This window comes from Melanaphis sacchari, unplaced genomic scaffold (assembly GCF_002803265.2).
Source record: "Melanaphis sacchari strain LSU unplaced genomic scaffold, SCAv2.0 Contig76_pilon_pilon, whole genome shotgun sequence".
NCBI lineage: Eukaryota > Metazoa > Arthropoda > Insecta > Hemiptera > Aphididae > Melanaphis > Melanaphis sacchari.
In genome coordinates this window covers 976,945-1,002,687 of record NW_020271544.1, presented here as the reverse complement: position 1 = coordinate 1,002,687, position 25,743 = coordinate 976,945, and the positions used below count along the sequence as shown (strand labels likewise).

Genomic DNA, 25,743 nt, shown 5'->3' with positions numbered 1-25,743 from the left:
TCGTGACCTTTGTGCGCAGAGGGATTTAAGACTGAATTATGTTATAGACGATTAATTATTCAAATCTCGACACATTCTAGCAGTGCTTTGCATAATTTAATGTCACAAACGGCCGAAAGATTTATCTGACGCACACATCAAATGAATGTTAATTACCCGGCCAATTTCTATGTTTTACCTGTATATGCACTATACGGTTCTTCGGTTAGGTTCCAGGCGACCGACAAAGCACATGACTATCGTAAGTCGTGAGAAGGTAATCCGCAAATCATAATGTCCTTTTATTTTGGAAAATATAGTTTATTAATACATATATATATTTCTTATAAACGTCAAATTAAAAATAAACAATAATTTCATATTAATCTAAATCGTCTAATATAATATTAAAAATAATTAAATAATGATTTAAATATCTATTTATTGCCAAACAATTAAAACAGATTCCGTCAAATTTGAACGCGGAACCATTATTGGAACTCTTTATAATATAAATAATAAAAACGTTACATTCCTTCTATCAATAAAAAAAAAAAACATAATAATATATAATATATTTTAACCATAAAATGCAAAAATAATCTTAAACTTTAACAGTCTATATAATGAAAGTTGTTTACAAAAGTAGGTATGTATACCTATGTTTAAAGATAATAGTAATATAATATATAAATAATAATAATAAAATATACAAACGCGTAAAATATAATACCATATTATGATTATTTTATAGGTATATTCGATTTAAATATTAAAACGACAGAACATTTTAACGTTTGCGCCTAAAACTAATTTAGAATGGGGAATGGTTATTGAAATAATAAAGTGTATTGAGATCACTAAAACAAAATAATAATATATATTATGCTATCTACAATTTGTTAACAATTTTTTTAAAAATATTTTTGTTTCTAACGTATCCAACTAAAAATAAAAATAAAAACTTATTTTGCACATAACGTTATACTATATCTGGTAAAAGAATACTCTATGTACCTATAATTTATATTTTAATAACTAATATATTATAATAATGATGATAATAATAATAATAATAATAATAATAATAATAATAATAATAATAATCATAATAATAATAAATAAAATCTGGACGGCGATATATCGTTTTAAAATCACGTGAAATACCGTCGCGAGCCTTCGAAATCCAGTCCCGAGCGTCGGACGTTTATTATTGTAAATGCTTTCACTGGTACTGCGAATGATTCAAATGACGTAAACAAAGCGCACACTCGACATCTATACACATGTATATATATATATAACTAAATCTCGTAATCTATATTATGTACATTGAATTCTGTCACATTCGATCGTGAACCGACGATCGCGACACCCCGGGTGTGTCGGCATGCGGCGTGCGTTAACTCATCAGTTCGTCGATGCTGAACCCTTTCCGCTTCGGCGGGGCCGGGTTGTTCTGATTGGCTGGCGGCGGCGGCGGCGGTGGCTGCGGCGGCTGTTGCTGTTGCGGCGTCGGCGGCGGCACGGCGGCCACCGACGAACCGGACGCCGGTTGGAACTGAAGCGGCTGGTACGCGGGCGGCTGCGGCGAAGGCAGCGCCTGTGACGGCGGCGGCGGCACCGGCATCACCATTCTCGTGGACCGATCGTGCAAGTCTCTCCTGACGTTCAACATGGCGTGGTGGTGCTGCTGGACTTGCTGATGGTGGAGCAGCGGCGGCTGCAGGAATAGATGGAGCGGTTGCGGTTGATGGTGGTTGTGCGGTTGCTGCTGCTGCTGCTGTTGGTAACGGTTGTGGTGGTGATAGTAGCTGGACGACGGGCGCATGGTGTACGCGGACGACTCGTCGTGACACTTCGTTTCGTGCACGACGGCGGCTCTGGCCGGTCGCCGGAACAGCGAGATCTGTCCCGGGTCTTCCTCCTCTTCGTTGTCGTCGGCGGCACCTGTGGTAGCCGAATCCGCGTCCACGGCCGTCGACGAAGACGACGTCGTCGGTTCCTGTTTCGTGACCGCGGCAGTTTCCGCGACGCTCGACGAGCAGGCCGAAGTGGAGCCGGCGGCCGCGGCGGCGACCGGCGCGGACTGCTCTGACGGGGCGCCGACCGCGGCTGCGTCCGCGTCCTCTTCGTCCACGTCCACGTCTTCGTCGTCGTCCGCGTCCTCGCCGCCGCCGCAGTCGTCGTCGTCTTCGTCGCCACGACGACGCTGCTGCTGCTGCTGACGACTTCGATCGGACGGCGTCTGCAGCATCGAGCACAATTCGTCCTCGTCCTCGTCCTCGTCGTCGTCCAGAAAGTCTTCGTCGTCTGCTGTCGACCGAGGCACGACCGCGCCCGCGGGCGATGCGGACGACGAGGCGGCAGCGCCGCTACCGCCCAATGCACCGGAAGCGGGTGCGTCGCCGACCGCGTGCGTGAGCGTGTGCCGGCGCAGATCGCAGTTCCGCCGGAACACTTTGTTGCACGAGTAACACTCGTACGGCTTGTGGTCGGTGTGCGTGAGCAGATGAGTCTTGAGATTGCTGCGCTGGTTGAAGCTGCGTTTGCACACCGGACACTTGTGCGGCGACTCTTCCAGGTGCAATATCTTGTGCACGGCCAGCGTGCGCGACTGACAGAAGCCCTTGCCGCATTCCGTGCACTTGAACGGTTTCTCCTTGGAATGGATATACCTGAAACATCAACGAGACCACGGTCGTGATTAGTTTACTTGAACACATAGCAAAAGTATATAAAGGGTGCATCATTGCGCGCGTGTTACGCGTAAAATATTGTGCGTGGGCTTAATTATCCATTTTATTGTCGTCAGCCATCGACCGAGACGACGGTAAATACGAACGATATATAAACTAAAAAAAAATATTTCAAGTCTATTCTCATGATAATAAACTTCTTCACCGACTGTCCAGCAGCCATGGTGTATACAAAAAACCTAACGAACCGTAACGAAATCTAGTCGGGAGCTAATTCATTGCGCCATCGTATCGCGTTTCATCTCCGAGCGTACGGCGTCTTATTATTTACATCGTTGCTATCGTATAACAGACTATAATAATGGTCGTAATGATAATGATATAATATTGCAGAAAAAAAAGGGTGACCCCGCATTCCGCACACACACACACACACATACACACACATTATATAAAATGTGTAAACATTTTGTCGGTGGTTGGTGAATTGGGCGCGCACCGCGGTGACCGACGTACGTGAAGAAATTTGAATAGTCTCGTCCGGTCACGACTTGACGACCGTGGACGGCGATACGTTAGACGGAAAGGGTTGTGGAATGGGCGGGGGATTGAGGGCGACCGTGACAACGGACAGTAACAATCACGGCGGAGGCGGGAGCGTCGGTAGCTACGAAGTCGGGGCGGAATAGTGGGTGTAGAAGTAGCGACGCGTAGTCGTACAAGCCACCTGTCCTCTCGCCGCCCCCGCACGCAAGACTTGCGTATAGTAGTATACACATGGCAGGTAATCATCGACGGACGCGCGTCAGAAGTAACGTCAAACGAAGGAGGTGGGCTAAAACTAAAAAAAAACAACACACAATCGCAGTGCATTATTTCATCTCACATCGCCCCCGTCGAAGTCTCCGAGTGGTTTCGGCGACTCTACTTGACCGCGGTCGACGATGACCACGATCTACCCGGGGTAAATTTCCGGGACGGGATCGAGACAAACTTTGCAGGCGGGACACGACGCGGGCAGACAACGTATGCGAGAAAACAACGCAGGTATATAATGAAGTCGCATCGAAGTCATTTATATTATGATACCGTGTTTTATCGTATAGTAGTGCGAAGTAGGTACCTATATGCGTATTGGGTGTCGTGTACGAGCGTTACGGCATCAGATAATATTATAATGACGATGAACGTTTCATGGCCACGAGAAATCACTGTACGCGCATAAGCCTTTTCATTCCGAAACATCGCGTCTCCTCTCGGCTACGCCGCACTCGCTCTCGGACTGTTGGAAATTCAATTTATCTTGTACACGCATAGTGTCGGCGCGGTATACGTATACCTACGTTGTTCTTTCTGTATTCTACCGTCGTCGTCGTCGTATATACATAATATTAATATATTATTATATATATATATATATATATATATATATATATATATATATGTATATATACGCGAGTATTGAGTATGTCCGCGGCGGCGATGTGTATAGCCACTAACCGTGTAACATCGTACACACAAGGTATATATTATTATTACTATTATTATTATTATATACAATATACATGCAACAACCTCATTCTGTCCAACGGAGGCCAGGCCCCAAAATGCCACGTTGCCACCTCAGCATCGCCTCTGGACAGACCGGTTCTGATACGCGCGCGCCGGGCGGCAACATAGTCAAGTCTCTGTCTCTGTCTCTCAATAGGTACCCATGTAATAATATAATATATTATATTATATTATTATTATTATTATCTGTTCGTCTCTCCCGCGCAACAGAGGTCCTCCGTTCGGCGTTATTACATATTACTATTATATTGCGTACGTATGCGCATACAGAGTGATTCACTAAACGCGAACGCCAATTTTTTATTTTTTTTTATATATATATTATAATAATGTGTATTTATTTGAATTCTTGAGATTATTTCGTGCAACTCGAGGAGCGGTACAAACACTGTACTGTACCGATACAAATTTTCGTTTTAAAAACGAGAACCTCATTTTCTTGCTGCAATAGCTATTTAACGAATAACTTAAAAAAAAAAAAAAATGTTTAAACTCAAAATTCAAACGAGTAGTTTTTCAGTTATTCAAAAATGTATATTCAATATAGTAGTCCTTAAAAATGGTCTTACAAAATTATGAAATAGATATATGATGTATATTCATATAGATTATTAAAACTTTAAAAAACAATCTTTAAATATAAGATTTAAAATTTCAAAGAACAGATTTTAAATAACTGTATTATATTGAAATGGGGAGTGAGTACCTACGCTTGGTGAACCACTCTGTATATACTATGAGATATTACAGTAATGTCTTTATATGCGCAGTGAGCGAACGGTGTGCGGGTAAGAAAATAAAATGTTAATAAGTAATTTGTTTTTTAACCAGTATACACACATACATCCCCCGGCTCGGGGATTATTTTTTTGAAAACCCCACGCTGTGCGATTCCCGTCAAATATATATACGCCATGTATAATATATGCATGGCGTTTATATATAGACATAATAAAAGTATATAAAATACACGCATAACGAATTACTAAAATATCATAACACGTATTTTATTTTTTTCTATAATCCGATAAAAGTATAAGCACATACATACATGTAATATACATACGAGCTTCGGACTTAGGATTAACATAATCGGTCGGTATACATAAATTTGACGTTGTTTATTACTACTATTTTTTTTTTACTTACACGTCGTTTACGTTTTCTGTTCGACGCGTCATATATATATATATATATATATATATTTGTGAGTGTAGCCTATATAGGTACCTATACCTAGAAGGTTTAGGTATGGATGTATGGTTTTATTGTTACAGAGTTTGCACACACGTGCAATGAAAAATACCAGTTTAAAAACGTCTGTGCCGATATCCCATCACGTTATAGGCTAAATCCGCAGTTATCGAGTCTTTCAATTAATAACGTTAATCATAAAATATGTTGTTTTTAGTGAAGTAGTCACGAAAAAAACACATTGCGCACTGTTGTACGCGATAGGATTGTCGAAAATCCGCGAGCAAGTAACTCTATTAAATTGTAAAGTGCTTTGCACCGGATGTGGATTTCATTAATAAAATAAAAAAAAAAAACCAACATAAAATTATAAGTAAAAAACCTGTCATACTACGATATATCATGTTAGTGCGCGCGTTTATAAAAATAATATAAAATATATGGAAACCAGTTTGAATTTTATATATCCATTAGAATCCTCTGATTATAATTTATGGAGGTTTTGGTGTATATCATTTGAAATAAATTTACCAGTGTGGTACACACACTACGCGGGTTTCTGGTCGAGAAATTATACCGCCCGTAGGTGCACTTATTTTCTATCGGTCCCCGGAAAAGTTTGTCGTCGGTTGTTTTTTCACGTATTATTTTTCGTCCGCCGACTTTTCGGAATACCTTTTAATGACGATCGGGCGGTGGGTGGAAACGGTCGTGCGGTACAGAAAACCGGTTCTCTCTCTGTCTATATATTATTATTATTATTATTATTATACCTCGGCGAGACTTTACGTTATTCAAAGAAGGCCAGACGGAAAAAAATAAATGTATATAAAAACCATTAGTGAATATAATAACAGTGGCGTGGCGAAGTGAAATATTTTATCGGGCAATTCATTTTTTGAATAACCTACCACCCCTTAATTCTTACACAGTACCCGCTACCCATGACCCATGTGCCATACTATATACAACAAAAAAGTACTTTTATTAAATCAATATAAATTACTTTATTTTACAAACGGCTGAAACCTGGATATTTCCGAGTTTATGATTCTAAAAATAGATTATATCGCAATAATATAATATTCTCAAGATGCTTATGCCGGAATGCCTATGCCGATGCCCTCATAGTCACTAGCATAATACTATAATTTCTTATTTTAATTTATTGCTTATTCGTAGAATGTACACTGTAGTATAATGTGTAATTAATAATATGTAGGTATACTATTAGATAGCTTTTCTTAGCATAATTATAACTATTGAAGTTATTATTCTTATTAAATAACAAATTAATTCAGATGATGTAGTCAGGTAGTCTTGTATAATAATATTTCTTACTAAATCCAGTACCCACCAACCCAGCACCCACCCCTTAAAAATGATCGGGCATCTGCCCTTCAAAATCACGGTCAACACGCCACTGTATAATAATAATAATAATATATACTTACAGGTATACACACGCACATAGGTGGTACGTATACTACGTAATGTATGATGGAAACACATTAAAGCGCGTTTATAAATAGCGCCGAGTGTATTTGTACAGCCTAAAAGCGTCGTAAAAAAATAAAAAATAACAAAAATCCTTTACTCGTCCGTCTTTCATACTCGGGCAAACATTATATTATAATATCATAGTATATTGTACACCAAACGCTATATCGTATACCTGTGCACGGCGCGCGCGTGCAGGCGGTGGTCGTGATGCTCTGCGTACAATACGCACATTTTACTGACGGGCCGTGCGGGGGCCGGTGTGATCGTCAAGTGCACGTCCGCAACGGGATGATGCGCGATAGGTATATCACACGATAATATTCGTGATAATTGTTTTATCGTTCGTATACTATACCTACCCAACATGATATTTATATTATTAAATAAAGTTACGCGATTCGTACGACGGCCGTCGTAGTCGTCGTCTTCTCGAGCCCACACGGCTACGACCTGGCGTTGTGCACAGGCACCTCTCGTCGGCGACAGTGACATGACTTCCACAAACATAAATACCTTACTACTATACGTGACCACCATTATTATATCATCACGCGGTGTTTATTATTACTAAACGCGGAGACGACTTTACAGTAAATAACAGCCGAGTAATCCGACTTCGCCCGGGAAAAAAAAAAAAATAAACACAATAGATATACAGAGCTTATATCGATTCATCACTGTTTTGGGACCTCGGTATTAGTTTATCAGATCGATATCGGTACACGCCTTTGACCGAGATGAGCAATCCGAGTTCGGTGATTTGGATAATATAACACTTGATATATTTTTTAGCGCGTGGTTCCAATCACTATTTTTTTACTCTTCTTTTATCTCTATGAATAATCTCAAAAGCTTTCGTCAAAATCGGTCGAGTAAATATTAAATCTATTATATCAGCTATACAAATACACGGACATTGCATTCTGTTGTACATTTTAATTATAAACAAAAATCAAATATTATTTTATTCCTGTAACCAATGAAACCCTATGCATATTAACAAACAAATTATTCGACTTTCGAGAGCCAAAACGAAATTCAATTGAGAGCCACTACATCATGTAAATTGATTAAAGAACTCCTCAGGTCTTAATATTTTATTGAAATCGGTTCAGTAATTTCTGAGATTAGGCGTTACTTAAAAACTTATTTTACATTTACATAATATGTATTTGTATGTATATACAACTCTAGTGGCAGTGTTATCAATAATGCTTTTGATGTACGATTTTGTTTGATTATGTAATTTAAGTGCTTAAAAAAATGCCACCGTAGTGTACATACATATTATGTATAATATGTACTGTTGTGTGAACGCGAAATGTTTTTTTTTTTTTTTTGTTTTAGTTAAAATTGAGAGGAAAATTATGACATTGAGACGTTAGGACGCGTTTCTGCGGGGCACCGGAAACGGCAAGGAGCGTCATGTGCGCACGTCTATCTACTCCTACGCTGGCGGAAGATGATCGCGGCGGCGGCGACTAGTAAAAAAAAATAAAATTCTGCACACGCTCTTCCCCGCACAAACAAATCCATTATGGACGTTTGTGTGCGAGAAGAGAGAATCGCGTACATCGGGCAACAGAGCTCGAATCAGGTTTTGAGATTTTCGGACGACCGAGACATCCTGTACGGAGGAATAACGACGACTGTAACGATATCGCATGTACACTGCAACAGCACCGTAAATCGCCGTACACGGAGGAAAACCCGAACGTATTTAACACCATAATAATATCATGCGTGTAAGTACAAAGACATGGATGTAGAAGTCGTGAATGCGCGCGCGACGATATAAGATTTCGGGACGACGACGATCGCGGGTGAGCCATTAATCAAACCACGTGACGCGGAAGAACACGGCGTATCGCCGCCGTCAACGATATTGTATTTAGGTGTATACGACGAACGAGACGAGTGATATCACTGCCGCTCGTCAGACTTCAAGTGCACGGAATCACTTCGGCTGCTATATTATCGTGGAAAATGGAGTGTTATATTATATGGTACGGTGTACAGTGTACAATGTGCTATTGTTTTCGACAAATCACGATGCTCGTTTGGACGCGTAGAGAATTAACGAACGTACGTTCGTTGCCGTTGCGATTTGGTTCTTAACGTATTGTAGGTTCTATGCAAACCACGTCTTTATACTTTACAATATACTATATTTTAGTATCATAAATCATAAAAGCGATCGAGAGTTATACGGCCGTTTTCAGAATCTCGACGTACAACATAATAATAATAATAAATCATTTATTTTGCCTATTTGACACTCAATCAAAATAAGTACCTATACACATTACACACAAACTGTCCAAGATTAAAAATCGTTACTATATAATATTATTATTTATTATTATAAATTATGTGGACGTTATTATATAGATATTAAAAAAAAAACACGTTTCGGAACGATCGGGTTGGCCCGGTCGACGTTTTGTCCGCGACCGGACCAGTTCTTCTATGGTCATTTTTCAATACGGATCACACGCTGCAGACGCGCACACACACACACACACACACACACACACACACAAACAGGCCTTAGCCGCCGCCGCCACATGCTGGCAGGAGCATTAAGTCTTTTTGATGAAGAAAAAGAGACGGGTACGCACACGCTGAGAAGAGGTAACAACACGCCATATATACACACATAATATGCAACACTCATACACACCGTCTCGTATAAATGTATAGTGTCGCTGTCACTCGGGGCACAGCGCATGGTGCATGAACCCATTGTGCGAGCGGGCATTACGGGTCCGGTCAAATGCTTCTGTCAAAAACCTTTGTGTAGGTACGGGGGCGCGTTTCGGACCGGAGACGGTCATCGTGAAATACGCGACGACTGTGTGGGAAAAAAAATGTCATATCCTACACACATCCCATACATAATAATATGTACCTACCTACGGCACGCATTATTACGTTGTACACGTTATGTACAAAACATACGTACACATATAATATCATATATAATATATATATATATATATATATATAGGTGTACAGACTCGTATGCTACACACTCTGCAACGACATACGCGTCACACGATGACCGACGCGATTCGTCACAGGAATAATTTTCAACCCGGCGACGATTGATTTGCCTGCCGCTGCACGTGTACAGCTCGACTGACACAAAATTGCATTATTATATTATTATCATTATTATTATTATATTGCGTATGCGCGTACATAATACGATGACGAGAAAACACGCGACTGCGATGTCCGTTCACGTCCGTTCAAACCGATGATTGATAGTTGATTTATAACTTATATATACCTACGCGCTGCACGCTGCTGAATACCTGCACCAGTGTGAATGAACAATATAATATTAATAGTGGGTATATGCATACTGTAGGGTCGTGTTCACGGCGGAGGGATGAAGACATCATTTAATCACCCTTTGGCTCTTTTTTGACTATTAATTTCTTGTGCGGTTTGTTGTTAAAATAATAATTCGTGTTTTCTATTTTTATGCGTGATTTGTAATTTTTCATGTTATAAGTATAAGTTGATTGACGTTTGATAATAAAATAATACAAAAAGCTGAGCACGCCACAAATGCTAACAGTATACTCGATTAATATATATGTACCTAAACACCGGTTATATTGAACATTTTTTTCTTTCGATTTTATTTTTACTTTGATGTTTATTAATTATCAGTGCAGGGCTCGTTTTGCTGGTGATTTTTTTTTTATGTTATCTACAAACTGCAATCTTGCAAATTAGTCATAATTACCGCTATAGGCGATATAAAAATTTGTTTCAAGCTACCATGATCATAATTTACATAGGAAGACTATTGAATAATGATTAAGAAAAGATTATTTTGAAAAATTATCTGCACCCGTTTATTTTAAACTGCTATGAACCAGTATTATTCCTATTTGTAACTGGACTGGATATGTACATGGCCTACTAGGCACCTAGTTGAAATGTTTTCATTTTTAAATTCATCTTCACTTTTATCAAATACCAAACAAAAATGAAATCAGTGCATCAAATTACTTATGAATAACAATTATTTTCAAGAAGCTTCTATAATATTAATATTGTTCTACCCGGCTTTTTGAGATTCAAATCTGCCACTAAAAATCAGCTATCTGCGTACATTCAGCTGATTTGTGTATAGTGTATTACGAACCTTGATTATAATAGGTATATATTCCTACAGGTGCAATAATAGGTAAATATATATTGATATGTGTACGCATTGGCACTATGACATGCGCGCAATAGCCTGCAACAGGTATACAAAATATGTGTATGTACCCAACGGTGCGTTATCATTGCACGACCACAAACCCGGTATCGTGTTCGTATACTATACGGTTGAATATTATTTATAAATATACACTTATATACACGCACATACGATGTATGCGTTTTAATCATTGCATGTTTTTCTTTTATATCGAGCCTCGCGCGCATATACGTGCTCCAGTGTCACAGCATCACGAACGGGTCTAGACCGCCGCCGAGATCGAGACGGGAGACGGCGAGGGAAAACGTGAGCTGCAACCGCAACAGTTTGAAATTATCTTCCGCCACTGCAAGCCGAGTATACGTCTTTTATTATATGCGTTGTGTGCGTGTTTCAAGCGCAAGGTCTCTGCGGCCAGAGAGACCAGACGTACTGCGAGTGGAAGGAGCGTGCACGTCAGGCGAACCGCGCAGAGTGCACGAAACCGCTGCCGTGCGCACGGAAGTTTTTCCACGGAGTTTTATCACGTTTTCTGATTTCAGACAGATATACTTACGAATAATATTATAACGCTGCGTGCCGCGTGAATAATGGGGGCTCCCTGCGGCCCGCGAAATAATAATAATGATGACAGAATGAAAAACCGTCGTAAATATAAAGTGGGAATTATATTATAATATAATAAATAGTATAATATACTTATTATATATACATTCATACAGACAAAATAGGTTTGACATATAGCGCGCGTCACATTGTTATAAAAATAATAGTACCTACCTCTACAAAACATTACAAGTATAGGTACTCGATAGTATAAATGATACTTTGCATATGCTGACAATATTGTGATTATAGGAAAAATATAAGAAGAGGTGAAAAAGAGCATGATGGAAATAATAAAAAGAGGAGAAAGTATTGACCTAAGAGTTAACATGGAAAAAACAATGTACATGATAATGACAAGAAAAATAGGAAATTTAAAACACACAACTATAGATAACAACAGAATAGAATAGATGAGAGATTTAAAATACTTAGTGGTGACATTAAACATTCAAAATAACATGAATGGTGAAATAAAAATTAGACTGGCCGTAACAAATAGGTGCTACCTTGCATCTTTGCTACTTTCCTTAAGTAAACCTATTTGGGTCAAAATGTATACAAAAAAAACAAAAAACAAAAGAGCAACTATATACTAGCAATGTGAGACTAATCCTTTTATATGCCTGTGCTAATTGGACTACTATAAAAGGTGACGAAGAAAAGCTCCTAAAATTCGAGAGGAAGATACTAAGGGAAATAATACGAGTAAATATCCCAATTTATAATCCTAAATAGCAGAAATGGGAAATAAGATAAAATAATCAATTAAGTGTACTATATAAAAGGGAAAATGTGGTATGTTTAGCGAACAGATGGTAAACTAATGAAAAAAATAAAAGGTACGAGACCACGGGGAAGACTGCGCCAAGGATGTATATATAGTGTATGAGAGACAATGATTAAACTATTACGCAATCAAGTAAAATATACTAAAACAAAACAAATAATAGAGGAAATGGAAAGACAGCAGTAAAAACTAACTATTCAGCAGCTAAAAGTCTAAATGGCTTGTAAAGTTAAATATATATGGATATATAGACAGTATACACAACTATTAAAATACAATATACAGAACAATGGGCTCAATCCAATTTTTTCCTATAATAATTTACTCAAATCCTGAATTAAGAATTTTTAAATAAATTCAAAAAATATTTTTTATAATTCTTGAATATTTTTTGTACTATTTAAGAAGTGTCATGTCATGATACAAATTTCTGTTTTTCAATTTTGTTTTAAATGTAGGTGTTGTACCCAATTCATAATTTAATAGAGTAATTTTTCAGCTATTAAAATATAAAATAGACGTAATTTTTGATCTATTATTTATTATATTTTTGTTTTTATCGAGACTCATTATTCTACGTATGAAATTGAAGATTAGATTTTTGTCGCATCCGTATATTTTAGTACACCAATACTTCAATGCATTAATGCTGAGGCAATCACAATTTAAACAACTACGGCAATTGTTGGTCACGGGTACAAAGGAATGCGTTGTTTCATATGTTATCCAATAAAATATATCGACGAGCGAAATCGGTTAAGTGCAATAACGTATTTGGTAATATAATTTCGGTAATACACAGTTCCAAACCGCCTGAAATGTGTGCAACTAAATATTATAAGGAGATAATTGGTTGTGTATACGCAAAAATAACCGGACAACAGTCGCTGTAATGACTAACAAAACACAATAGAAGTAGGTATACCTACAGGCTACAAAAAAAAATATTCAAGTAGACGTGGATCAAAGACTTTAACGCTGCACTGTCTCACGTCCGTTAAACACAATAAACATACAATAATAATGATGCATTATAAAATCGAAGTTTTATAGATATTTTGTTCGAGGTAAACGGCGATAAATTCAATATTTATGTGTACAAAATGCTCGTACGGTCTAAAATCCGTGTGGTGGAGGTCAGTGAGTGTTGTTTTAGAATTTAATACACATGTTAATATAGTATGGGTATATTATTTTATTCTTTCGGGTAAACTCTGTAACAATCGTAATGAATATACACTACGTTTAATGTGAAAATCTTATCGCCGTAAACGACGAGAAAAAAATCATTAAAAACATCACACTGCGCGTAACATTATAACTACCTATCGATTTTATACGTAAAATTCTTTCGTTTATCGTCCGTATATACATATGTATTGTCGTGCACAAAGCCGGATGGTTGTAATATATTATGATATACAATATAATACGGAAAAAATAATAACAACAAAGCACGTGGACTAATGCACGTCAAAATCGCAGCGGCGATAATGCGACTTTTGTGCGGGTTTATTGATAAACGATCGTCGTCACAAACCAGGAGTACATTATTGTATATACATATATATATATATATATATATATGTATATAGTGATGTATTGAATATCCGATCGATTTGTATCCCCCGTGAAGTCGACGATAATTAATAATAACATAATATACTACCACCTATAACAAGTAGGTATATATAATATTAATATTGGGTTATTTATGTATATATAATAATACGTATGTGTGTGTGTGTGTACAACCGTTGACAGGGTGAAGTGTCGAGGGGTGTAGGGAGAAATTAAAAACGACCGTAGGAAGGTAATAATGTTATATACGATTTATATTTTACAATATAGGTAAACTCCATTAGCGGACTACGGGTCTCGTAAAATATTATAATTTATACCATCGTCATGTGCGGTGTAATAAAATTTAATATGTATATAATATATCCAGCGTACAAAGCCGCATAATAATATATTAAAATATAACGTATAATATTATGCAAAAAATACTCCGTAATTAAATCGGCGCGTATTGCAAGTAGACCCGGATCTGTCGGGAGCGAACCGAGCGCGTATCGCGCGAATGATACTATGACATACGATGTACAGTAAGAAATACAATATTTTCATACGTACATAATATGTCGTATAAAATATTAATGATATTATAATGATAAATCTGAAACGTGAAAATCATATAAGAGAAAATAATAATAAAGAAGAAAACCGCAAGACTTTAGGTGGGAGTAGCTAGGTGTATACAACATAAGTTCATATTATTATATATACAATAATAATTTTATAATCCAGACGTGTATACCCGGAGAGTATTCCGCCGGGGAGTGTCGAGTCAGCATGGGGCCCCCAGTCGCGTTAGTACTACACGACGGGCGTAGTAAATATTATATACCTCCTAGGCCCATGGTTGTCGTCGTAAATTAATATTACAATAATTATTGTTACTATCATCATGTGACGTACATATTATATACATTACACATAAACACGACGACGCTATATTCGTTCACCAAATATAGGTACCTGACAGCGACCGACACGCCGAATAAAAATCGTACAAAACGGAGACGAATAATAATGATAATAAAAAATCATGTATAGATAATACGTATATTGCACAGCTACAGTCAACAATCATTGTGTAATTACATTTAATTTAACACGATATATATTTTATTTATGTATAGTTCGGCTTTTAAAACAGTAAAATATTAAACACGCTTTATCTCAACTTAATTGTCAAAGTAGTGTTTGGGACGGGCGGCGAAGTTAAATGGACATTTTTTGAGAAATTTTAACTTACATTTAAAATACAAACTATACACTGATATTATGCGCTGCATATTTACATTTTTGTATACAACACAAACGCGACAGTTACGGTGTATCATTAATGTATCATGTAACAGACTAAGGTTTCTTTTCGCACATACCACTCCTATGTACTCATATATGTATAATGTATATAATATGTGTATAAACATATAATAGATCATCACACGACTTACGCACGTTTTTTCTTCCGGCCCGGAACCGGAACGTGACCAAAAACATAACACTTGATTCAAAGACTACATGAAGTGATTTTTTATAAATATATATATTATATACATATATTTATCGTGACCCATTACCGAGCTTTTATTCGGTACTTAGAAATACTCATCGCGATATAGTACACTAACATTTACTATAATTAAATTATTTATTCGAAATACTTTGAATACCTATTGTATAATACACATATGCACCACCTTGTCTGCATACATCTCGGCATACATAAATAATAGTTTATAGTTGTAAGAAGTTACAAATCTGTGGAGGTTTGTCAAATCTAAAACCAAAATGTTTGAATTACTCTAGGGCTCAAAACAGGTAATGTTTTGATTGCATTCGATTTAACCATTTCGCAAAAAAAAATAAACATTAATTTAAATTTGAAATTACATGTGCATCACTAATTAGAATAATAAACAAATTTTTTTATTACTTTGAAATTAATAACTATTAATTAATTTTAAAAATAACTCATTCTTATAGTGCCATATCAGTGCAAATCGACCTCAAGGCTGGACGCAACAGTTATAAATGATCATAGCAGAGCAATAATTGCAGCTCTGTAAACGTACCCACAATTTATAAAACTATCACCTCGATACCGAGTCCCGGTAAGGACAGGCGTACCTATTATATGTTTATTAATTTTTTTTTTATTTTTTTTTTTTTTACTTGTGTCCTTAAAGATACCCTAGCCTGCTATACACTTCGAAACGAATCTGTTCGAAAAAAAAGGTTGTCTATAAAATATATTAAGTCGTTCGTATAAATTGGTTAAAATTGCCTATATAAATTACCATCACCGCCGATTTTTCGGCGTCGCTATACGTACCGTACACTTAAACAAGACATAATATATTATAATGCCTATTGCTTAGTCACAAGCGAACGCTATCCTCCCCGTTGAAACCGTACGCGATATTTTTCCTTCCTCTCGGCGAGACGTTTATTACCGCGCTCCAATTATTTTTACACCGGCGAATAATAATAACTCGTGTATTAAAGCGGAGCGATTACGCTCGTGTGCGCATAAATGTTGTTAATAGCAATAATAATATATAATAACATTATAGGTAGGTATTATGATTATAATATACACCGAAAGTACGGCGCACCACATTCCGACGCGTAAAAAACCAGATCATCCTCCCGCCGCTCCTCCCACACCAGCATAGAATATATACACATTTCTTACGCGATACACATACATATCATTATAATATACACCCACCACCACCTCCACTGACGCGTATTATAATCACATCGCATGCGGTTCCACGCTGCACGCACCTGGTTCGGACAGACCGCGGTATATTACATTATGCGCGTTATGTATACATATATACCAGCCATATAGGTGTACCTACTTATAATACACCGCGATCGAGACTTGTTATGCACTGCAGCCACCGCAGCTTAGACGGTTGCGGTGAGCGTCTACGGGTTCTCTCCGATAATAATTAATACTCGTTCCGAGTCTTTTATGCGTATATTGTGTATGTTGTATTATGTTCGTCGTTATTTCGTGTTAGCGTGCGGAATACGTAATGAGAGTATACCGACGAAGAATAATGTAATCTCTACTCGTATATGGACCCGTGAGCGGCGCGCACGATAAAAATGTATACTCGGCGAATGACTTGTACGGCTTTTCGAGTTTTCAGTGCGTATAATATAATATGGCATAGGTTACCCGACCTGTACACAGTATACGCGACGACCGAGGTTGTCATTATTGAGCAATAATAGACGGAAATCTCGAAAGAAAAAAACAGGAATTTCGGAAAACGTTTGCCTTATAGTATACGTCTTGATTTACGATTATAATATTATGTATTGCGGTATGAGAGGGTTTTCGATATAGAATTATTTGCACATAAGTTTCGACGTAGTAAGACTTTTTTGTTGACATCCACAGTAAATACAATGTCGCTCGCATTGGTTAACATGGTATAGGTACACACAAGACGCGTCCACGTCGAATATTTTCCACGTCAGATAAATAAATATTTTTCAATACGACGTAAGTCGCGAGTGTAGTCTGTTTAAAACGGGAATCATTACTCTCGGCGAACGACGCCTTAACTTTGGTCGTCGATACTGAATATTACACACCGAATGTTCAACGCTCATAAAGTAGGTGAGGGAGCTAAACCGAACGCATACAACAACAATCGGCTTGGACGAAGAACGAAAAATTGCCATTTTTTTTCCAACTATACATCATTATTCTTATTACACCGAACCTTCTATTTCGGTCGACGCCATCGGCCCATATATGCATGCACGCAACACATACGCCGGGCCCGTTACTACATTTCTTAATTAACACACGGACCGGTTTTCGTGTTTTTTTTTTTTTTACGTGCAGAGAATCACCGAGTTAAATTATTTGTCACCGCATCGCGGTGGTCGGTTTTGTTATCATAGCTATACGTATACCAGCTAGGCCGCGTGCTGCCACCGCCGTCGAGACGCGTTCGTTCTCGGGCGAAATCGCACACGATCATAACGCATAAAAAAAAAAAAATAATCACGACAACTCGAGATTCTATACATATACCTACAGGTACGAATGGAATTTCTGAAACAAAAAAAAAATCCGATCGGATACATATCTCGGAGTACATTTTATCCGTGATCGTGTTTTATATTTAAACGACGCTAAACCGTATCGTGCACTTATTCCGATAGTGCGTTCTTTATTGTTGGTGGGAGTTGGAAGGGAGGGGGTTAACTGAGCTAGGGTGCATGTTTTCAAACACTAGAGCGTAAAAGGAGAATGTTCGGGGTAGGCGCAACTCCTGACATTTCGGTACCCGTATATTTTAAAACTGAGCCTCGAAATCAGAGCTGAAATCCATATTTTGTTTTATGTGCATTATTCTTATAGGTACGTTTAATAAATAAAATACCTAACGTACATTTTTCAAAAATAATAATATGCGAAATATTTAAAAGGATTATGTTCTGAGACATTTTCCGTTTACATATATATGTATAACTTTTAGTGCATAGATGAAAATGTATTCTGCATATTTCTAATTATTAACGCTTAAGCATGACTTTTTTTTTCAAATATTCTAATTAGTTAAATGTATATCATTTATAATTTATAAATTTTGGACTATCTGGCAATCAGAATTACTAATTCGCTTCTGGTTTATTTTAACACTATAATTATCAAGAACGAGTTTTCAATTAATAAAAATATTGACAATAAAGTAAACACGTACGTTGCATATTATTGCAATGCGATATTTTTCTTTAAACACAGCAACAAGCAATACATAATATAGCATATAATATAATTATATGAATAAAAGGACAAACGTCGTTTTTCTTGACGAAAAAGAATTTTAAATATTTTTTTTATACGGTTCATTATTTTTTCATTTCCAGCGTGAAAGAGAGCGCAAGCGTTTTAAACTTTTTTAGTTAGTCCATTGATTACCGCTGTATGGCCTGTATGCAATTCTGCTAATGATAATTAGCAGTTAAGTGAACCCTTGCAACGTCATAAGTGCTTTATTATGACCCGACCGTGCGTCAATACTTAATTTAACATGTGTATAGCACACGAATAGGTGGTATACTAATCACGTAGTATGATCCAGAGAAAAAATATATATTATCTAAACTACAAATTCGTCTGCCGCGTCAATTACTACATTTATAAATGATAGTGAAAAATGATCCGAAAACATATTATATACTACCTACTATAATATAAAGCGTGGAAACGTTTAGGATATCTGAGACGTTAAACGTACACAGCAAGACCGTAATAAAAATAATACGATTTAAAATAGGTATTTACTTGTGATCGCGCAAATGGTCCTGTCTCCGGAACGCTTTTTTGCAAATGTCGCACGAGTACGGCCTCTCGTCCGTGTGTGTCCGTTCGTGTATCAACAGGTTGTAGCTCTTGGTGAACTGCCGGTTGCAGAATCGGCAAATGAACTGCTTTTTGGGACGGGATGCCCGGCCGATGCCACCCGCGCCGGTGCCCACAGCCGAGGCCCGCGGTCGGGCGGCCACTGAGCCGAACGGCCCGGGGCCGGCACCCGCGGCCGGACCACCGAACAGCGACGAGTGCGGCTGGCCGCCGTACTGGCCGGCCGGGTTCAGCAGGAACGGGTGAGCGTAGCCCCGCTGGTGCATGACCGCCTGCAACACTTTGTTCTTGTCCAGTGCCATGGCCATCAGTTCGTTCTGCTGCTGCTGGTGGAGCAGCGAAACCGCGGCCGCGGCCGCGGCAGCCGCGTTGGCCGACGGCGACTGTTGCTGTTGCTGTTGCTGCTGCTGTTGCTGTTGCTGTTGCTGTGATTTGTGCTTGGGCACGTACATGCCCGGCGACGGCTGTTGCTGCTGCTGCTGGAGCGACGACAGGTGGTGGTGCTGGTGCAGGGCCTTGTGCTTGTCGGCCATCATGGACGCGGCGAAAAAGTCGGCCGACGACGGCGACGGCTGTTGTAGCGACGCGATCGACGGGTGCCCGTAGAACGATCCGCTGGACGGCATGACCGGCACGAACGCCGATCCCACGCCCGGCTTCACGCCCTCACCGCCGACAGAAGCCGACTTTCCGCCACTGCTTCCGCTCGACATTATGTTAATCGTCTGAAACACACGCCGCACGTAAGTCGCATTGTTCTCTGCAAGCACATACATATTATTATTATTATTATTATTATTATACATAGGAGATAGACTAGGAAGGTACTATAGGTTATTATAATATGTATTAAATATTTTATTGTCGACTAAACGCGCGCGACAAATGCTTCTATTTAGGATATTTATATTTTTCGTCGTTTGTCACCATTATTATTATTATTATTATCGTTATATATTGTGCGTCCGTTACGTGAACAAGTCAGACGACGAAACCAGACCGACTGCTATTCACAATATATTGTAATAAACAATGGACGGGTAATTCGTAAGACGTTTTCGTTTGGAGCGGCGAGGACGATGAAGGAGAGATCGACTAACGTTTTTAAAACCGGCACCTATATAAGATGAAATACAGGGCGATTCACCAAACATGCACATTGCACATCCCCATTTTTTATTCATTCAACACTTCAGTTATTCAAAATCTCAATATCTGGAACGTTTAAATGTACTTCAAGACTATATATTAAGATTATTGAGATATTTAGCACAATTTCATATTAAGAAGTACTCTGCTGTAGTGATACAAACTTCGGATTTTCAAATGATGACTTCACCCTTTTTTCACTGTAAACTAGTGGATACTTTTCAAATTTTGATTTTGATACGTCAACATTTTTAAATATTTCCGCTAAATAGTTTACAATAAAAAGAAGGGATCTCATTGGAAAAATAGAAGTCTTTATACACTCCGTAAGTAGTACAAAAAATCTCGAGACTTTGAATAAAAACATGATTGAAAACGGTATACTTGATAAATATACGTAAATAATCGTCTACTTAGCAGTTTTTGAGTTAATGATTCTGCTGTTTATAATTGTTATTATATATATATATGTATGTGTGTGTGATATACATTAGATATAAAGAAAAAATCATCTATTTACTTTTAAATTAAGACTGTACGCACAGAAAAGGAATTAAAGGGACTAAGACTTAATATGTGATACGTCTATTTATTAACATTTTTTTGTTTATTTATTTATACTATTTCAAAATGATAATATTTTAACGACAAGCAGTTGTGACGAATTTGATACATATAACATATAAATATTTGTGTTGTGCATCTCTGAATCCCTCGAATTATAAACTAATAAATTATAGGTTACGATAAAAATATTGTGCAAAGAATACACTAGACCTGAGACCTCTATACAGTATACAAGTATACTCTTATTAATAAAATAATTTTATTATATTTTAAGGTATCTTGGCCTATATATTATACGCATCAAACGTGTCCATATTATGCAGCAAAAACGAAACCTATGGTAAAGTTCTTTTATTTATTTTTTATCTGAAATCACAAATCTAAAAGAATGCGAGTTCCGACGATCCGACTACGCGGCATTTAAATACAATAGGCATGTATAAATCACGCGAGATAATACAGAAATGCGAATGGAAAAAACAGCATTTTTTCAACCGTCTACCAAACTCAGTATGTAATAAAAAAATTTTAAAAAAACGTTTGACGATCGCGTTTCATTCGAATAAACGCGTAGGTTTATACGTTAAACCACGTCAGTTTATTACATAATCCTAGTCTGGTAAAGATTAAGTAAACGTATATCGTTATCACCGAGACCGCCGCTTCAATTATTGCACGCGCTGGATTTTATGTCGATGATCATTGATTACGAATAACATACGCATATATATATATATATATATATATATATATTTATTATTTTATTATTAAAAAAACGTGTAACAACGAGCACACAGTAGTCGCGCGTATACAGATCTATTGCGATGATAATTTATGCGCGATTAAAATTATCGTAGTCAAAAACTCGTTTCCGACTGCAGAAGGCTAAAAATACTTTAAGTTAAATATAAAAACAATAGTAATAATTTATCGATTTCTAGTATTTCTACATATTATGTAAATTTAAAGAGAACTTTCATACATAGAGTCGATTCATAAACGTTTGATAAAAATAGTACCTGGATAATACAATAATTAATGATATAAAAATATCACATTCTTTATCAAAGATCGTCGACATTTTTAATTTCACAGCAATTTATTATAAAAATAAAATTATTAAAATATATTAATTTTCAATACATTTTTTTATTATTATTCATTACTTTAATTTACCCTTCTATGATTAAATGTCAAATGAAATAACTGACAAGAGAGTACGAAAATTACTTATAAGGTTTACAGAACGGATATCCATAAATTTAATCGAAATAATGAAAACTACAAAACCATGACGTTGATACTCGTTTACACATAAAAATGCCGACAACAAAGAAATGTGACTATTTTTTATAATACCATCAAATATAGATATTATATAATATTAATAATCAATACTGTAATACCCTTTTAATTAAAACGATCGAAAAGAATTACGTTTTGAATACGACCAAAAAATAGTTGAAATTTGGCGACGACTGGCATTATCGTTATTCGTTATAATTTTCGGTGGCATTGCGTACCACGATGATCCTACTTCGTTTCGATTGTCGATGGCAACCTCACGGATACAATAGTCACGTCATTGCGAATTATCGATTTGAGCTCGGACAATGCGATTAGGATAATGCATCATGATGGACTCGCGCAACACTCAACAGACACACACACGAGAGGCTGATATTTTATTATTGTTATTAATGTTGTTGTTGCAATATTGTGTCCGGAGGGATTGCCAGACCATCGAGAAGTAGGAGGACAGGCGAAAGGGTCGAAAAGAGTATGAAAATCGCGTCAATGTTTGTACACAAACAAAACACATACCGGACGCGACCGCCTTCGTCATCTTCCTAACAACACACGTTCCGATATGCCGCCGTTGACGTAAATAGGGTCCGAGAATTCGTAGAACGCGAATCCGACAGGTTTCTTTTTTTAAGAAAAAAGATCATAAGCCACCTGGACGCGTCACGCCCGCACATCATCCCCATTTTACCATTCAGTGCGAACGTTTCACAGTACAAGGCAATAGCGTCGAACATTGAGAAACGTATTTTATCGTATCTTCGAGATAATGAGTTCCCTAATTTACGATTAAACAGTCGTTGGAGCACAGGTGCAAAAACGAGAAGTGGTTTTTAATATTCGTCTGGGGTTCAAAGTTTCCCGACACGCAAATAGAACAGTGGCTACTACTACTACTAGTGCTCATGACATGTAATCACAGACCGACGACACCCGTATAATTGGTATAATAACAATATATTATTATTGTGATATGATACACGTTAATACTTAATTTAATCTTATCGAACTCGTTAATAGATAAATTATGAAATATTAACATTTATCAACGTCCTGTTTACTACGAAAATATACATTGGTCGGCCGCTACCAGTAGACTATTATGGCATAGTAAGGTACGCCACCGTCGTCGAATAAAACTATGATCGAAACGAAACGATATTTTTGTAGATACCTTCATTCGTCCGTGACCGGCAAGAAATGATCAATTCTTAGGATATCTATTAATATAATCTCTAAAATATTAAAATGTATAAATGATTATCGTAGGACCCGTGATCAACGGACGACGGCGCGTAATCGCGGGGTTTCTTCAAGGACGAGGCCTCCGCGGTATCTCCGCCCCGTGAGTCCGCGAGAGATTTTAAGTTAAACTTGCGGTCGTCTAAAAAGTCAAACCATCGTTTTATCGGGGAAGAGTGGTGGAATGACCCGTTGGAATGTTTTCTCGAATTTGTCTAAAAACACGTCAGCACGTCTGTTTCAAAAATATTGTCATAGCGATTTTTCCACCCTCATCACCCGGGGCAGATCGAATTCATCTGCACCGTACATGTACCTACAACCTAACAAGTGCTTTTTGGGCTTTTGCCACCGTTACGAACGAAACGCGGCACCGATGACTTCAGTGAGACAACGGTTATTATACGAACAATATTTTATCATTCCAAACCGGTAGGTATAAGCATATCGTCGGACAGTAAAGACGATAATAATACGGATATGTATATACGACTACCTACTTATCGTGTAGTTAATTATATTATTGTACAATGTCACCACGAGTCTTGTGGAATTTACACTTACGTGATGTTATGACGGACGTCGGAAAACCCGATGGGCCCGCTGTTATCGGGTAAACGAAAACGGAACACTACTGGCGCACGCATACGTCAAAAGTCGTAACGACGACTACGGTCTAGATCGAACGCAACGATAAATGTCAGTGATGAAAAATTATGACTCGCGTCGTCTAAAAAAATTTTAAATAAAAAAAAAAACGAAAAAAAATCACCGACCCGGCGAACGAACGAACGGGCGGACGGACGCGGACGCACTAGTCGCGCTGAGTAACGAGGCACTCGCGCGGGGCGCGTACACGGCGAGACAACTCGTTATTATTCAGTCGTTACGGATAAAAACGGACGGAGGAACAGCGAAACAGGTACCCGATCGTTCAGCCTCTGCTGGTACTGGGTAGTGGGTACTGGTTCTGTCTATTCGCGTCTCGTCGTCGTCGTCGACGTGGCCAATCGATGCGATGGCGCGCGGTGACGACCCGTACCTTCTTGCGGACGGATTGGAGAGAGGCGGACGGTTGCCGAGTGGGAGTCGGTGGCGGCGGCGGCGGCGGTGTCGGTGCCTTCGAACGACGGTCTGCTGCGTCACCTGTTGTCGATTCTGGCACTAACGACGTGGACGCTGCGCGCGCGCGAGCGATCACGGTGTAACTACCGTCATGTACACACGGTATGATGACGATATTAATAATAATATAAAAACTACTGTAGGTATATCCTGCACGACCGGCGACCGGGACCGCTCCTGTACATCGCCGTGCCTGCGCCTGCCCACACGGTCGGCAGCTTCGGCGGCGGCGGCGGCGGAAGACGAAAGCAGAAGAAGCAGAAACGAAAAGTTATAACGAAATAGAAATCACGGTGGTGGTGTGGGTACGAGCGGCGAGCGCGTACGCTGCGGCGGCAGTTACGACGTCCACCGGCGCATAGATACCATGTGCAGTTTACAGTGCATCCACGTATAATATTATATATTTGGCACGATACAGCGTACACAACCATACTGCCATATATATATATATGATATAGATATATATTATTGTATGCTTGGCGAGTTATCCCACATGGGTGTACGGCGTTTGTTGGTTAATTTGTTATTGTGATGATGTTTGTATTTTAATAACGCTCGTAACCTCCGTCGCAGCCGACTTGTGCGTGCGACCGAGGTGTGTTTGACACAACAACGACATTATCGTATAACTGTCCCAGTGTAACACACGTGATAACACTCATAATATGTCCGGCAGACCGCGGGTGTCTAGCTCATGCGGCATGCCTAATCAGCGACGTGCAGTGGAACCCAAATCCGGCGCATGGGTACCGCGTCAAAGTACGCGCGTCGGTATGGCAAACGACGTTCAAACGTGAATAACATAATAATA

At 38.3% G+C, this 25,743-nt stretch overlaps 1 protein-coding gene across 2 annotated transcripts; it reads right to left on the bottom strand.

The window, feature by feature from the left end:
* Nucleotides 1–1,285: 1,285 nt before the first annotated feature.
* On the bottom strand, nucleotides 1,286–24,799 carry LOC112601197 (protein bowel-like). Of its 2 annotated transcripts, none has more exons than XM_025348672.1 (3): nucleotides 24,369–24,799; nucleotides 19,464–20,301; nucleotides 1,286–2,657 (listed from the first exon to the last, which is right to left on the bottom strand). In XM_025348672.1, the coding sequence occupies exons 2-3, from the start codon at nucleotides 20,252–20,254 to the stop codon at nucleotides 1,382–1,384; spliced, it is 2,067 nt and encodes a 688-aa protein (XP_025204457.1). In that variant the 5' UTR covers nucleotides 20,255–20,301; nucleotides 24,369–24,799; the 3' UTR covers nucleotides 1,286–1,381. The 2 variants fall into 2 exon arrangements, with proteins under 2 accessions (XP_025204457.1, XP_025204458.1); XM_025348673.1 differs by having other exon boundaries at nucleotides 19,464–20,266.
* Nucleotides 24,800–25,743: the final 944 nt, after the last annotated feature.